The sequence below is a fragment of the Mustela putorius genome, unplaced genomic scaffold (genome assembly GCF_011764305.1).
Source record: "Mustela putorius furo isolate JIRA1106 unplaced genomic scaffold, ASM1176430v1.1 tig00003898_pilon_pilon_pilon, whole genome shotgun sequence".
In the NCBI taxonomy this organism is placed as follows: domain Eukaryota; kingdom Metazoa; phylum Chordata; class Mammalia; order Carnivora; family Mustelidae; genus Mustela; species Mustela putorius.
In genome coordinates, this window is record NW_025422047.1 from 2,295,534 (window position 1) to 2,310,188 (window position 14,655).

General features: G+C 37.7%; 1 protein-coding gene across 1 annotated transcript in view; it reads right to left on the minus strand.

The window, feature by feature from the left end:
* Positions 1–661: 661 nt before the first annotated feature.
* Positions 662–14,655, minus strand: part of AQR (aquarius intron-binding spliceosomal factor) — a 93,232-nt gene continuing 79,238 nt past the window's right edge. The window contains exons 29-35 of the mRNA XM_004751049.3: positions 13,586–13,773; positions 12,765–12,936; positions 10,419–10,589; positions 6,588–6,673; positions 5,094–5,268; positions 2,575–2,688; positions 662–1,390 (exon numbers count right to left, since the gene is read on the minus strand). Of these exons, the coding sequence (XP_004751106.2) occupies positions 1,058–1,390; positions 2,575–2,688; positions 5,094–5,268; positions 6,588–6,673; positions 10,419–10,589; positions 12,765–12,936; positions 13,586–13,773 (1,239 nt within the window). The 3' untranslated portion in view covers positions 662–1,057. The remainder of the gene's footprint in view (positions 1,391–2,574; positions 2,689–5,093; positions 5,269–6,587; positions 6,674–10,418; positions 10,590–12,764; positions 12,937–13,585; positions 13,774–14,655) is intronic.

Here is a 14,655-nt window from a genome sequence, read left to right on the forward strand (position 1 = left end):
AATGCTTCTCAAACTACAGAGTGCATATAAATCACCTGGGCACTTTGCTGGGGAGGAGATTCAGACTTAAGAGATCTGGGGGACAGTGCAAACTGCTTCAGTTTCAGCGAGCCTCAGCGGATGCTGGTACCTCTGGTCTGCAAACCCCACTTGAGTAGCAAGGTCCTAGTACCTCTGCCCTCCCAAATCTCGAGCACATTCTACCTTAAGGTCACCTTGTGGCTGCTTATCTATCAAGATAAGCAGATATCTGGGGTATAAGATAAGATATCTGGGACATCTGGGTGGCTCAGTGGGTTAAAGCCTCTGCCTTCAGCTCAGGTCATGATCTAAGGGTCGTGGGATGGAGCCCCACATTGGGCTCTCTGCCAGCTTCTTCTTGCTTAGCTGCATGACACATCCTGGCTCAGCCTTACAGCTTGATTTGATACCATTCTGCCAGCAACTCAAACATCAGGAGCACCTGCTAAAATACAGATACCTGGGCTCTAACCCTGAAATTCTGACTCTTCATTCAGTCTAGAGTGGCCCCAAGAATAAACAGACATCCTAGGTGGTTCTAACACATAATGAGACTTTGAGGAAGAAAATACATCTGGAAGGGAGGAAAAAAGGAAATACAACTTGAGTCTCTGATACTATGAGAGAAGAAACAACTTCCTCCCAATTTGAATATTTACTTAAGGATGTTCAGAGCTAATTTTGGTATATTCTGTCCTTTTCTTTAGAGAAGTTCACTGAAAATAGAAAGTATGTCTTATGTATTCTACAGAAAATTCTTTTAATGTAGGTATAATTACAGATACATTCAATTATAAAAACATCAAAGGAATGGCTATTTGTCCTTCTGACTGAACAAATTAAACTGAAGTTGTTCACACACATACAATTTTCTTTTAAATATATCCAAGAAGACAAACACTGAGATTGGTGACCAAAAATTAGGACTGAACACAAATTAGTACCCTAAAAGAGCAGAAGCAAATATAAAATACAGAAAGTAGCTTTAGTTGGACTTTATGAAAGCCATGTTCCCCCAAGAAAGGCCACAGTTGGGCTACTTGGTCTCCTGGGGGGCCGGTGTGACATCCTGAGGGGCATGTGCCTCTGCTGGTACGGCTATAGGTCCTGCCGCAGCAGCAGTGACATCAGATGCAGCAGGGGTGGCTTCTGGGTTGCACCTAGCTCCCGTCTGAGTGCGGGTGCTCTCGGTCTGACTGCAGGTGATCTCATTCGGAGAGGCTGAGGATTCTTGACTGGAGGTGGCATCTATCAGACCGGATAGGTCAGTTTGAGCAGGATTGGCCTCCTCTTCTGTTTCCAACTCCGTTTCCTGACTTTGAACTTCCTCACCTTCTTCTACCATAGCAGGTGGTAGCTGTAAGAACGTCTAATGAAAAAAAGAAAACATCAATATGAACTTAGATGAAAAAAACACTGGCTTACAAAGCTAAGCTCTCACATTATCTTACTAATAGATACTGTTCAATCCAGAGTGCTCTAAAACACTGCTGGCCACTTTATATTACAAACATAACTCTGATGGCAATGGCCTAGGTCTTGCTGACTCCAAAGATCAAAGTATTGGATCTTCAGAGAAGAAGATAATATGAAAATGTATTAGCTTTTTTGGCAAAAAAAAAAGCTTCTGCAAAAACAGTGGCTGATTAGGACTGACTGACACAACTGAAGGGCCAACCTCAGTCAAGGAGATGTGTGAGGGCTGGGGAGGAATAAGCCTTCAGAAAAAACCATGGCCGGGCACAAAGCTTCTGTCCACACTCAACCAGAACACTGGAGCAGCTCTACACGTTTAGCCTCCCGTTTAGAATGGCGAAATAAAAAAGGCCACCCATAACACGTGTGGATGAGGATGTGGAGCAACCACAGCTCTCAAACACTGCTGCTGGGAATGTGGTGCAACTACTTGGCAAAATGAGTGGGCACTTTCTTAAAACATTGAACACGTATTCTCTATTTTTCAGCCATTCTGCTGCTAGGGATTTTACGTGCGCCACGCGCCCCTCTTCACTCCACCGCCCCGCTCCCCATACAAAGACTGGGACAAGAATATTCACAGTGGCTTTCTTTGTAACAGCCAAAGGTGGAAAGAACCCCAATGTCCATCAACAGGTCAATGGGTACACCTGGTAGGTCCCTATAATGGAATACTATTTGGCAGTAAAGAGGGGCTACAGATCGAGGGTAAGATCCTTGGTTACCTGCAGAAGTCAGGAAAGGGACTGGTGAAGGATGAGAAAGGTTACCAAGGGGCATGAGGAAACTTTTGGAGATAATGGGTATGTTCACCATCCTGATTGTGGTGATGGTTTCACAGGTATTTACATATGTCAGAACATATTAAATTATATGCTTTAAATATGTGGAATTTATTGTAGGCCAAATTATATCTACACAAAGGTGTTTTAAAAAAATGGATATTACATGAATTAACAACAACCTTGGATGGTTTAGCTGGTTTCCCATGAGGAACTGAGTACTTTAAAGATGTAGTCTTCAAAGGAGTAGATTCTTTGTACAAGAAAAATAAGAATGAATTTTGACAAAACTCACCTGATGATAATGATGTGTGGTCTGTATCAAATGCATGTACATGTTGTATACAAAGTTCGCCATCTGGGGCATGTTCTTTATTACCTGTACTTCGTGAGATGGTCGCTCTCCATTCTAGAAAGCAAAGAAAAAGTTAAGGACAGTGAGAAAGTTGATATGCTAAAAGCAAACATTCCAGATGCCCATGTCTCCATCTTACGTACAAGCACTACTAGGGTTTGGAGGACATCAGAACAGTACCCGGACATTAAGATGTCAGTGTGAGTGAGAGCCCAATAACGACTTCATAAAGAGAAGGGATTCAATTTAAATTTAGCAAAAGGTAGAGACTCAAAGAGAATTAAGAGTTACCACCTTTTAATATCAGGCTGGCAAGTAAGATAAGGAGTTTGGGTCTAGGAACCCATGTGGAAGAGCAAGAGCTATAGGATCATTTGAATAGAGAGAAAAGTCAATGTGGCCTAAAGCATGGTCTCTAATACTGTGTATGCTCCAAAGGCAATTTTCAAGCTTACTCAGAAGGAAAATACTAAAACTATTTTTCCTATTTATGTTTCTTTAAAAATAAGCTAACATTACTATTATTTAAAACACAGACTGTTAGTCATGAGGGTTGATATTTAAAAAGGTTTTTTTAACTAATAAAATGCATGGTCAAATAGTAAAGTCCAAACTTCGTGGTATGTTTCAGAACTGTCTGGGGCAGACTGCTAACTTGTGGAGGTGTGCGGCCGGCTGCCGGGGCCTGGGATTCAGTAGGTCTGCCAGAGAACGGGTGGGCTGCTGCTGCAGTGGTTTCCGACAACCACCAGTGCAGGTAAAGTGGTAAAGCAAATGAAGACCGTAAACAATCTGCACTTCTCCCTAAACTATCCTAGAATAAAGATGAACACACCTCCTATTTATAGTCATTATAAAATGTTTATAAAGTCTCACCCCTTCTTAGTATAGATGCAGTTCAGAAGACCATAAAGGTAAAAAAACTTCTATCAAGGAAAGGGCTTTTACCATAAAGTAACAAATCAGCACACATAACATTAGCAACAGTGAGTGTATTAAATAGAACTTCTCAGAATTAAGCAGGATGGCAGTATTACATGTAGGCAGGTATTCTTTTGATAGCAGTCACTTTCTGCAAGGGTCACACTTGTGTGCAAAGACAGCACTGCTGTTACAACTACAAAACATGGCCTTCACAACATGGGAGGTTCTGTGTGTGTTTGCGTATTTTCCCGGGGTCCGCTGGGAGCTGCCTCTTCTGAGACACAGCCCTAGCTGTGTGGCCCTCTCTGCCTCCAACACAGTCTCTTGAGCAGAAGATAGGGAGCTGCTCCTAGCCCTTAGCACCCCAGGTGTCGGATAAAGCACTGGCTTTCAAGCCTTCTGTTCACTGGCACTCCCTGACCTTCATGTGCCCCCAGATACGTCCCTGCGGCCTCTGCATAAGAAGGCTGTGCCTCAGACCTTGTGTTAGGAGCCTGCTTGTGTAATAATCAGCCCACAAAAGATTGAGAAACACAGGGCTACAGGATCATGTCCAGACCTCGGAGGATGACACTGAAGGCTTCACAGGGCCCCACCTCATCATATCATTCCACCCTTATCCCTCTATTCCTGCAGAGAGGCACTTCCAAGGAAAAAAAGTTTAAAAAAATGTACTCAGCCTTAAAAAACAAACACACATAATTTCCTCTTTTTCTTCAGAGGGAGGGAATGAAGTGTACTGTGAACATTTAAAACAGCTTTATTGGGGGAAATTGGAGGGGGAGATGAGAGATTGGGTGAGCCTGGTGGGTATTAAGGAGGGCACGTATTGTATGGAGCACTGGGTATGGTGCGCAAACAATGAGTTCTGGAATACTAAAAAGAAATTTAAAAAATAAGTAAAAATTAAAAAAAAAAAAGCTTTATTTAAAATCTAAATGGACCTCTAAGACACTGCATTAAAAATGCAAAGCCCCAAAGTCACAACCTAAAGATTAGCATGCTAACCTTTATGAAAGAAAGAGAACAATATAAGAAAATAAGTATTTGCTTCTTTATGCAAAAGAAATCTAGGGCCTGGGGCAAGGGGTGGGAAGGGGGAGCAAGGAGGACAGACAGGGAAGGGCACAAGGATAAGGAGGGAGGGCAGAGGCACTTCTGAGTGGGTCCTTTGTTGCTGTGCCCTCCTATGTCCTCTGAAGTGTAGGTTTCTTCAGCGTTCTGGAGTCACACTGCCTGGCTTTTAAAATCTTGGATTCTCCATCTATGAGATGCCTGACCAAACTACTTAACTGTGCTAATCCTGTTTCCTCATACATAAAATGGGATTAATACGGAAGAGCTAATTGCCTGATACATAGTGAGTTTTCAATAAACGTTAGCATGTACTATTATTTTACACAGAAAATCTAATTCAGTTCCACAGTGTAGGGAGCGCTCTAAACCACTGGGGATTGATCTACGCAATGCTGTTCCTAGCTACTGGGCTCACCTACTGGAGAGTGCTGCTCTATACAATGAAGAAGCAGGCCTACCTTTCTACTGGTTGGGAAAGGTTCTGTTGGAATAATATGCAAATGAAGTGGACGGGCAGTAAGCTGGCTGAAAGCTGGAGTTAGTTCAAAACAGTTCTGGAAGAGGGATACTCTTGCGAAGATATATAGTCCAAGTCTGGCTCTAGACATGGCCACCACTAAGCGACGGACATCCCTTTGGGAAACAAAATTAGCACAGTTCAAGATTAATAACATTTGTATGCAGCTTTTCTTCTTCTTTGTTTTGTTTTTGTTTTTGTTTTTACTTACTCTACTAAATATCCCTGTTAAGCTATGGCAATAAAAAGTTAAGCATCTTAAAAACTGAAATTCAGAATAAACATTAAGTTAATATCAAGTGATTAGTTAAACCAAGTAAAGTTACTGCTTTATCACTAAACTCTATGTTCATGTTTTTGTTTTTGTGGGGAGGAGGGGAATCATGACTAATGCACTGATTTAAAGTAGCTACATTAGAATTATGGAACAAGAAGTCAAGTCATTAAATGTGAAAAAGGCAAAAGCATGACACAGTAGGAAAAAGGATGGGGAGGGGACGAGGCATTATTCGTATATTCATACTGTGAGTTTTGGGAGATTTTAATTATGTAAATCATAATGATGCCCCATTCAAGCAGCAGCTATAAATCTTAATGCGGAAAAGGAAATGCTTTTTAGAAAAGTTTGTCTCCAAATACATGTTTGGTAAGTAAGCAAAAATAAACTATTTTAGAATGCAATAGTTTTGAAACAATTTCTCAAAACATTACATCTTTGTTTACTCTTACATAAAAGTTATCAGTTTGATGCAACTTGATCACTGGGCTAAGCTCCAAATAGATTTTGACTTAATGACAACATTATGAGAGCTTGGAGAGAGCTTAGAGACTTTTCTCTTTATATCTACCAAATAAAATAATAAAACAAACTCTCATTAGTTTTGTTAGTAAGTCGTATGAGATGAAGGTTTATATAAAACTGAATGGCTGCTTTGTAATAAGAATATATTATTCCCATAAATCTCTAGCACATAAATACATCACAATAAATGATAAAAATAGATTATTGTTTGTTTTGACAGTTCCTAATCCGGGAAGAACAAATGGTTTCTTTATTCTCTAACGGTGAAGCTGAAAGACTGCATGGGAAAAAAAAGTCAGAAATCCTGTGCAATGAAAAATGTACTCTGAAGACTCCTTTTACCACCTTACCTTTTTAAATTTCTGACACTGCTTCCAACAAATATAAGATACTAAGATTTTCTAATAAAATCCTATCTCTGAGTGTTATTGAAGACTAAAAAGTAAATGTACTAAAATATTTAAGATTGAAAAAATTCAGAAGCAATGACAATAGTACACTCTGCAAGAATCTGATATTGTTATACTCCAACAAAAAGCTTGCCAAGCCAAATGCTGCCATAACAATTAATAAGAAGTTCAAAATTGAAGCAGATAATAAATTTCAATAATACTGAAAGTTTTCTTTATGTACCTCAGATGGCCCACTGCCCTGGTTCTTACGAGAGAAAGGAGAATATAATCATTCTGTTGACCTTGAAATCTGTCCACAGTTGTCACCTAGGAAGAAAAAATGGGAAATAAGGTATATTTTCAAAAGCACAATAAATAAAACTCTAGAGAGAGAATTTAAATAATATTTCAAAAATAAAAATCTTATAATTAAGATAGTCAACCTGAAAAGGAAACATGATCATATACTTGGAACTGAGAAAATCAGTTAACGAACACAAAGAAATAAACCTTAGTAACCAGATTAGGCTATGTTCCTGTTATTACACTTATAGCACTGATCTTTACCTCTAATGACAACCAAATTACTATCTATAGAATAAACAGTCTTCTCCTACTAGACTGCTCAACACATTGGACGCAGGGACCTGGTATCCCAGTTTGATGCCCAGCAGTATAACTCCGTATGCTCACTTATTATTTGATATATTCTTAGTTCTCACGGATAGCACCTTCTGACACACAAAAAATAAGTAATTTTCATAGCACTTTTTATTCACTTTGAAACTATATATACAATTAGGAAAGTTCATGCAGGTTTTAGTCTAATACTGGCACTCAGGCATTTATTTCTTTTTCACTAATCCAACAAAAAAAAGTGCTTTATCTGCATAAGCTATAATTCACGGTCCATACCTTTAGGAATTTTACAAAGCATTTCTTTTCAATCAACTTCACAGAAGTATAATTTACATGTAATAAAATGCATTCACTTGGAAGTATCTACTTTGATAAATTCTGACAATAAATGCTCCTAGATAAGCACCACAATGAAGATTTCCATTACCTCAGGCCCCTTTGTAGTCAAAACTGTATCCCTAAGCCCTGGGCAAACACTGATCTGCTTTCTGTCACTATAGATTACTTTCTGCCGGGCTAAAATTCCTTAAAAATTGAATCATATACTTTTTTTGTTTGGCTTCTTTCACTGGGCATGTTTTTGAAATTCATCCATGTGTTGTGTCCATTAGAAATTCATACCTTTTGCCTGTTGAATAGTATTCCAATGAACAATATTCCATATTTGATTATCCATTTACCCATTCATGTCATTTGGACTGTTTTTGGTTGGGGCTTTTTTGTTTTAAAAATTGATTTCAGTGTAGTCAACATACAGTGTTATTTTAGTTTCAGGTGTACAGTACAGTGTTTCAGCAATTCTACACTTCACCTGATACTTGTCATGGCAGGTGTACTCCCTAATCCGCAGCACCTAGTTCACCCAACCCGCCATACTCCTCCCCATCAGTTTGTTCTCTGTAACTGAGTGTTTTTTAATTTGTCTTTTTGCCCCTTTGATCGTGTTTCATTTTTTAAATTCCACATCAGTGAAATCATACGGCATTTGTCTTTCTCTGACTTATTTTGCTTAGCATTATACTCTCTAGCTCCATCCATGTTGTTGCAAATGGCAGGATTTAATTTTAAATGGCTGAATGATATTCCATTGTGTGTGCATGCATATATACATACACATATACATGCACGCACGCGCACACACACACACACACATCTCACATCTACGTTACTCATTTATCAATCGGACACTTGAGCTGCTTCCATAAGTTGGCTACTGTAGATGATGCTGCTATAAACATAGGAGTGTGTGTACTGCTTTGAATTAGTGCTTTTGTATTCTTTGCTGGGTCAAAGAGTAGATCCATTTTTAACTTTTTGAGGAACCACCATACTGTTTTCCACAGTGGCTATAGCAGTTTGCATTTGGTTTGGGGCTATCTTGAATAAAGCTACAATTCATAGTATAAGTATTTTTGTGGACACTATGTTTTCACTGCTCTTGAATAAATATCTAGGAGTGAAACTGCTGAACTGTACAGTAAGTGAGTTTAACTTCATGAGAAACTGTCAAGCTGTTTTCCAAAGGTGCTGTACCACTCTGCACATTCACTAGCATTGTTCTAGATTCAGATTCCAGTTGCTCCACATCCTTGCCAACAACCGGTGTTGGCACTGTGAATCTTGTCAATTTTAGCCAACCTATTTGGTGTGCAGTATACCTCATTATAGTTTTAATCTGTATTCCCCTGACACAAAGAATGATGGTAAGCACTTTGCATGTGCTTATTGGCCATTCCTATATCTTCTCGTGTGAAGTGACTATTCGTTTGCCAATTCTGTATTGGGCTGTCTTTATTTAACAATGACTGTTACAGAAGTTTGTATATTTTGGATTTTAGTCTTTTGCTCTTATGTGGGGATATATTCCCTGGAAATTTCTGTTGCCAACCCGACCATGTGGAGAGCTTGTCTGGGAACTGGGCTCACACACTCAGAATGGCAAAGGAGGAGGATGAAATGAACACCCTGGTCTTTGATACACCATGGAGTCACTCTGTAACCCAGTCCTGGAACCATTTCACTTTTGTCTTCTTGTTAGGAGATGGGGGGTGGGGAGACTTTCCTTCATTATTTAAGTTTTTCTGTTATAAATAAAAGGACTCAGATACTGAGGTTCTTCTACTTTTAAGCTGTCTCCATTTGAAAGTTACTAGTTTCTCATTTGCACTTTCTATGTGGAGTATTCAGTATGTCCTTGTTCTCCTTTCAACTTTGTCTCCATTTCTGTGTTTTTATTTTCTTCCAGCTCACGTTTCATCTCTTCCTGAGTTATTAAATTTCTCTGCTTTGTAGCCTTCCCCAACAGAAATGGTTACTTCATTAAGCATTTTAAAATTCACAGCCAAATGTGTATTCAAAGTTTTCATCTGTTCCAGACCAACATGTTTTTGAAGCAAATGTCTTGTCGGTATGTTCTGATGTCCTCCTTTTTTTCCTATATAAATTGAGCTCGTGCTAGGTTCCTTTTTCTACTTCATCACTGAATAAGTGGTTTCTTAGATTAGCTACATGCCAGCTACATGCCTCTGCTACTGTAGAGACAAGTCTGCTTTTGGGGGAGCATGGCTCTGCTTCTTTGAACCAGTTTGGGACCAGGAAGGCTCCTGCTCACCGCAATTTCATACCCACTGTTCTGTAACAGGAACATGGCTCTTGTGTGTCAGAGTATGCCACTCACCTTCAGAAAGTGTTTCCACTGGTACTTTCAAGCCTGGTCCTCTAAATTCTCTTCTTCCTAATTTTCTCCTTGATCTTAGTCCTCTGATTTGTGTCATCTCACTAAAAATATCATTTGTCCTTCCCTCCTCCCATTTTCCTGCTATTCTTGGATGATTTCCAAGAAAAAGTGAAAGAGCTTCTATACAGCCATGTTTACAACCAGTCTTAATTTCATCATTAGTAATACAGTTGTTATTCTAAACTTTCAGCCTTTTATTGAAATAATCAAGCATCGTACTTGATACTACACAAAAAATAAAAGTATAAAAAAATAATCCTCAGGTCCAAAGGTGCTCTACAATCTTCCCTTATTCTCAAGAAAAAACACTCTCCCACACATACCAATAAAACAGTACAAATTATACCTTTGAAAAATAATTTTAAAAAGCTACAATCCTACTGTAACAGTACATAAATAATGTAATTTTATTATCCTTCCTTTTACCAACAAAAAGTTTCAGGATCATTTACTTCTGATTACCATCAACAAAATCTCCAATGTGGTAGTTGAGACAGAAGTTCATAGTAAACCAATAACGCTGTCAGACAGGACTGCTAGAGAATTATTTATAGCTCCTATTATTTTATTCTCTTATGTCTTAAAAGGAGATAGCAAAGAGACAAAGTAGAACAATATAAATAACTCGTAATAAATAAAATTTTCCCATCTTGCCAACATGATGAATAACAGAACATATCATATTCACAAAATTACCTTATTTGGTCTTCCAATCAATGGATTGCTTCCACATCGTCTATTGATGATGTCACGAATAAGATGCTTTTGCCCATTATATGTTGTTAGAATACTGATCTTATCAGCAGGATAACCAAGTAAACACATATACATAAAAAGTGCCACCACATATTCTGCTTCTCCAAGATTCTGTAGTGTAAAAATGACAAGATTATGCATTTATTTCCTTTTTCAATTTTGTAGAAAGAATGAGTAAGTGGCACAACTGTTCACTTATCACACCTCAAGAAGTGAAGTCAACTTGGACAAGTGAACACCTTTCATAAAACTAAGGAATAATCCTATCCTAGGTTAACACTGATAAATAAAAAGAGTATCTGGTAATTACTTCTCTTTGACACTTATAATGTATTAGCAACATATGGACTCATCATAAAATAAAAGTTACCCACTTAAAGGCTTAATATTTCTAGGTCCACAACAGTCTTAATACAGATCAATAATATTCTGCTGCAGTGTACTGCAACTGTAGGTATAAAAGAAACACTACTACAAAGAAGCAAGGTCACCGACTAAGAAGCCAGTAGAAAATCCAGTCTAATAGCGTATGTATCTAGCCGTACTGCAGTGCACTCTCAATGTTGGGGCAATGTTTTTTTCTTTTTCCTCACACTTCTTAGTATTTTTTCTGTTTGTTCTCTCCTAATAGAGAGACCACTTTAAGTGGGAAGAGGATGGGGTCTCAAATTGGTGGGTTTGGCTTATGTTTATGCTTAGCTGAATCTGAAAGTGTGGAAGTGCACACAAGGCTGCTCTGTCCAGTACAGTAGAGACTAAATTAGAAGCATTAGATGAGAGAAGAAAGTAAAACAAGAATATAAAACATAACATGAATCAAAAAAGAAAGACAAGAAGCTGGTTTTCATTTAAAGGCAAAGGTACCATTCAGGAACACCTTTAGAAAAATCATTTATATTCTAGTTCTTGGTGATACTCTCACAGCCTGAGTTACCTCTTCCATTTAACTTTTCTAGTTCTTTGGAAGACAGGAGAGAAAAGCAGCTACATGTGTATGAATTTTTCCACTGTCTACTGATAGCAAACTAACTTTAAGTGTTAGTTCTACTAGTATAGATAAAGAAACAATCAACCAACCAACCTTTTGGTGTATATGCTGCTGGATCTTTTTATGTAGATTATCTGTATAAACTTCCATGTTTTGCTGTACCTCTTAAAAAATAAAATTGGACAGGGCGCTTGGGTGCCTCAGTCTGTTAAGCATCTGACTCTTGATGTCATCTTGGGTCATGATCTCAGGGTTGTAGGATCAAGCCCTGTGTTGGGCTCCATGCTCAGGGGGGAGTTTGCTTGAGGTTCTCTCTCTCCCTCTCCCTCTTCAGCCCATACTCCCCCACCTTTACTCTCTCTCTCAAATAAATAAATAAGTAAATCTTAAAAAAAAAAAAGGACCCTATATATTTTACAACCTAGTTTTTTTTTTTTTTCATTTAATATAGCATAAACGTTTTTCTTGTCAGTAAATGAAGTTATAATGTTATTGTACTTAATGCCTATTCATTATATGGAATAGGGACTAATGTAATTAAGCCCTACTGACAGATCCTTTGGTTGTTTTCTCATTTTAAAAATAATATGCGGTAAAAGAAAAAGATCTGATAGACATTTCAGTATATAAGTCCTTGCAAACTTGCCCATTTATTTTTTTAGGACAAATTCTTCAGAGTTAGGACACTGCTTTTAATACATACAGACAATCTGTTCACCAAATTGCTTTCCTTCTAGCATTGCATGAGTATAAAATTTCCCTAAAACTACTCCACACTGAGTATTATCAGAGGTGAATATACACTCTAGTGACTTTTACTTGCTACAAATCTTTTTTTGTGAACTGCATATTCTTATCCTTATTGCATTTTTCTGTTGGGGTGTTATTTTAAAAAGTGATTTATTGGAGTTCTGTATATATATATTCAGAATTCAACCCACTGTTAAATCTTGGAAATAAATTTTGGTCTCAATCAACATTCTTCTTTATGATTTCTGCTTTTGGTAATGAGCTTAAGACCTCTGTCACCCTAATGTTATCTATTATAAATATATATATACTATATATGTATATATTATATATTAAATCACTATCTTCTTCTTTCTAGTGTGTTTACAGTTTCTCTTCTTTGGTGTACATATCTTGAATCTACCTGAAACAGAATTTTGTGTTGTGTGTGAGGTGTTAACTTAATTCTGTTTTTTCAGTGGCTAGTCAAATGGTTCAAGAGCACTGATTTAGGTAGTAATTCAGCAAGTTAATGCAAAATAAACTTATAAGTTTTACGTTTTTCTTACCTGATAAAAGTAAGGATTAGGTTCAGACTCTCCTACTCCTTGAAAATCTTCCACATTGATGAGCTGGAAGTCATAAAGCAAGCCGGCATTTGCTGTACTAAACTCTGGCAAGAGCTGTACGTGGGGAAGATTTCCCAGATTCTTGTATCTCCAGTTGTAGAGGTTACATAAGCTTTCCAAAGATAAAAAGCCCCCCAAACAGGAAATATTAGTGACGCAAAATTTGGATTCCTAAGAGGGTGTGTACTTCCTTTTAATTTTCATGTTTAACTATTTTGCACTCATCTTTTTAGCAATAATCCTTTTTTAACTTGTCTTCCTGCTTTAAGTAACCAAAGGTCCGCAGACTTGATGATATTATAGAAATGAAACTATTTGTTTTATGAGATAAATGCTCATTTCCTCCTCAAATAAAAAAAAATCAGGGAAGTCTGTAAACTGAGGAATACTTTGAGGTAATTATGAGAGAGAGCCTATACACTTAATATAAGTAAGAACTGGTGTCTTTTTTTCTTGTTTACCTTTTGTTTTAGATTTCAAAATGATATTAACTGTATATCTTCTGGGGACATGAAGAAAGGGCAAGGGACAGGGAAAAGAAGCTTTGGTTTACAACTCACGTAAATTAGTATCAGTGAATTAAGTGTAGGAAATAACTCGATCATTCACACCCCATGCACAAGGCAATACAGGTGCTTTCAGATTTGTAGATGGCAGGTTCCTAGATGCAGAGAATTCTCGAGTCTCTACTGAACATACTATCAAACAGTTGGATCATGGAGCTGGGGGTCCTTAAATAGGGAGTACTTAGGCTCCTTTACCTTGCCCTGGCTCTTCCTTGAGCGTCAAGATCTACAGTAGGAACTCCAACCCGGACAAAGCGAGTGAAAAGAGATTGCTCCATGTTTGAATACTTCTGAAAGGCCATATTCTTAATGACTGGAGGTAACTGGTGATGATCACCAATCATAATCCAGCGTTTCAGTCGGCTAAAACCATCTTGAGGATTCTAGAAATGAAATGTGAGGAGATGACAAAAATACTCTGATTAATATATTGTCCTGTTAGTCTATAACCAATTGCTCAAGAGTCCTGCTATTTAAAAAACAGCTTTATTGGCTTACTAATTCTCATTCACCAGTTCCACAGAGAGGAATCTGGAAAGTTTATAGAATGACTTGTGAACCACAAACAGGTGCTGTCACCCTTGTGACTGACAGTGGGTGAGGGAGGGTGGAGGGATTAGGAAGGCGGGCATGGAATTACCCTACTTTAACAGGTAGGGCAAGCCAAAGGAGGCTCAGGTCAGAATTGGGCAAATGGTACACAGAAAGAAAAAGATACCCAAGCAATGAAATGGACAGATGTCAAAGTAGATACTCTATATTACAATCATGCCAAGAGCCACACTGAAAATCTACAAAGCAGTAAAAATTATGTCTTTAATTTCCCACACTACTACTTCGATTTGCTACTTTATACATCTTATTCCTTGAAACATACCCTGATAAAACACATTCTAAGTCCCAAATAAGTTGGCTTATAAAACAACTTTTAGATCTATTCTTAAACTGGGAATTCCACATTTTGTTTTTAATTCTTCCATAGTAAAGACTATTGTACAATAAAAAACATTCTTAAACATTGCCATTTCACTCAGAAAAATTAAGGCATAAAATAAAGAAAAGCAATGTACTCAGTGAATATCAAAAACAAGTCTAGAAACAACTCTAACAAAGGAAGAGAAAAAAATAGCTCATCTACCCTCTAGACGGCATAACAATGTAATTTTCTTGATTAAAATTACTAAGTCTTTTCAAAACTTAAAAGATAAACTATGAATTTTTAAATAGTACTCCCGGAAACAAAACAAACTACTAAATAACCAGTG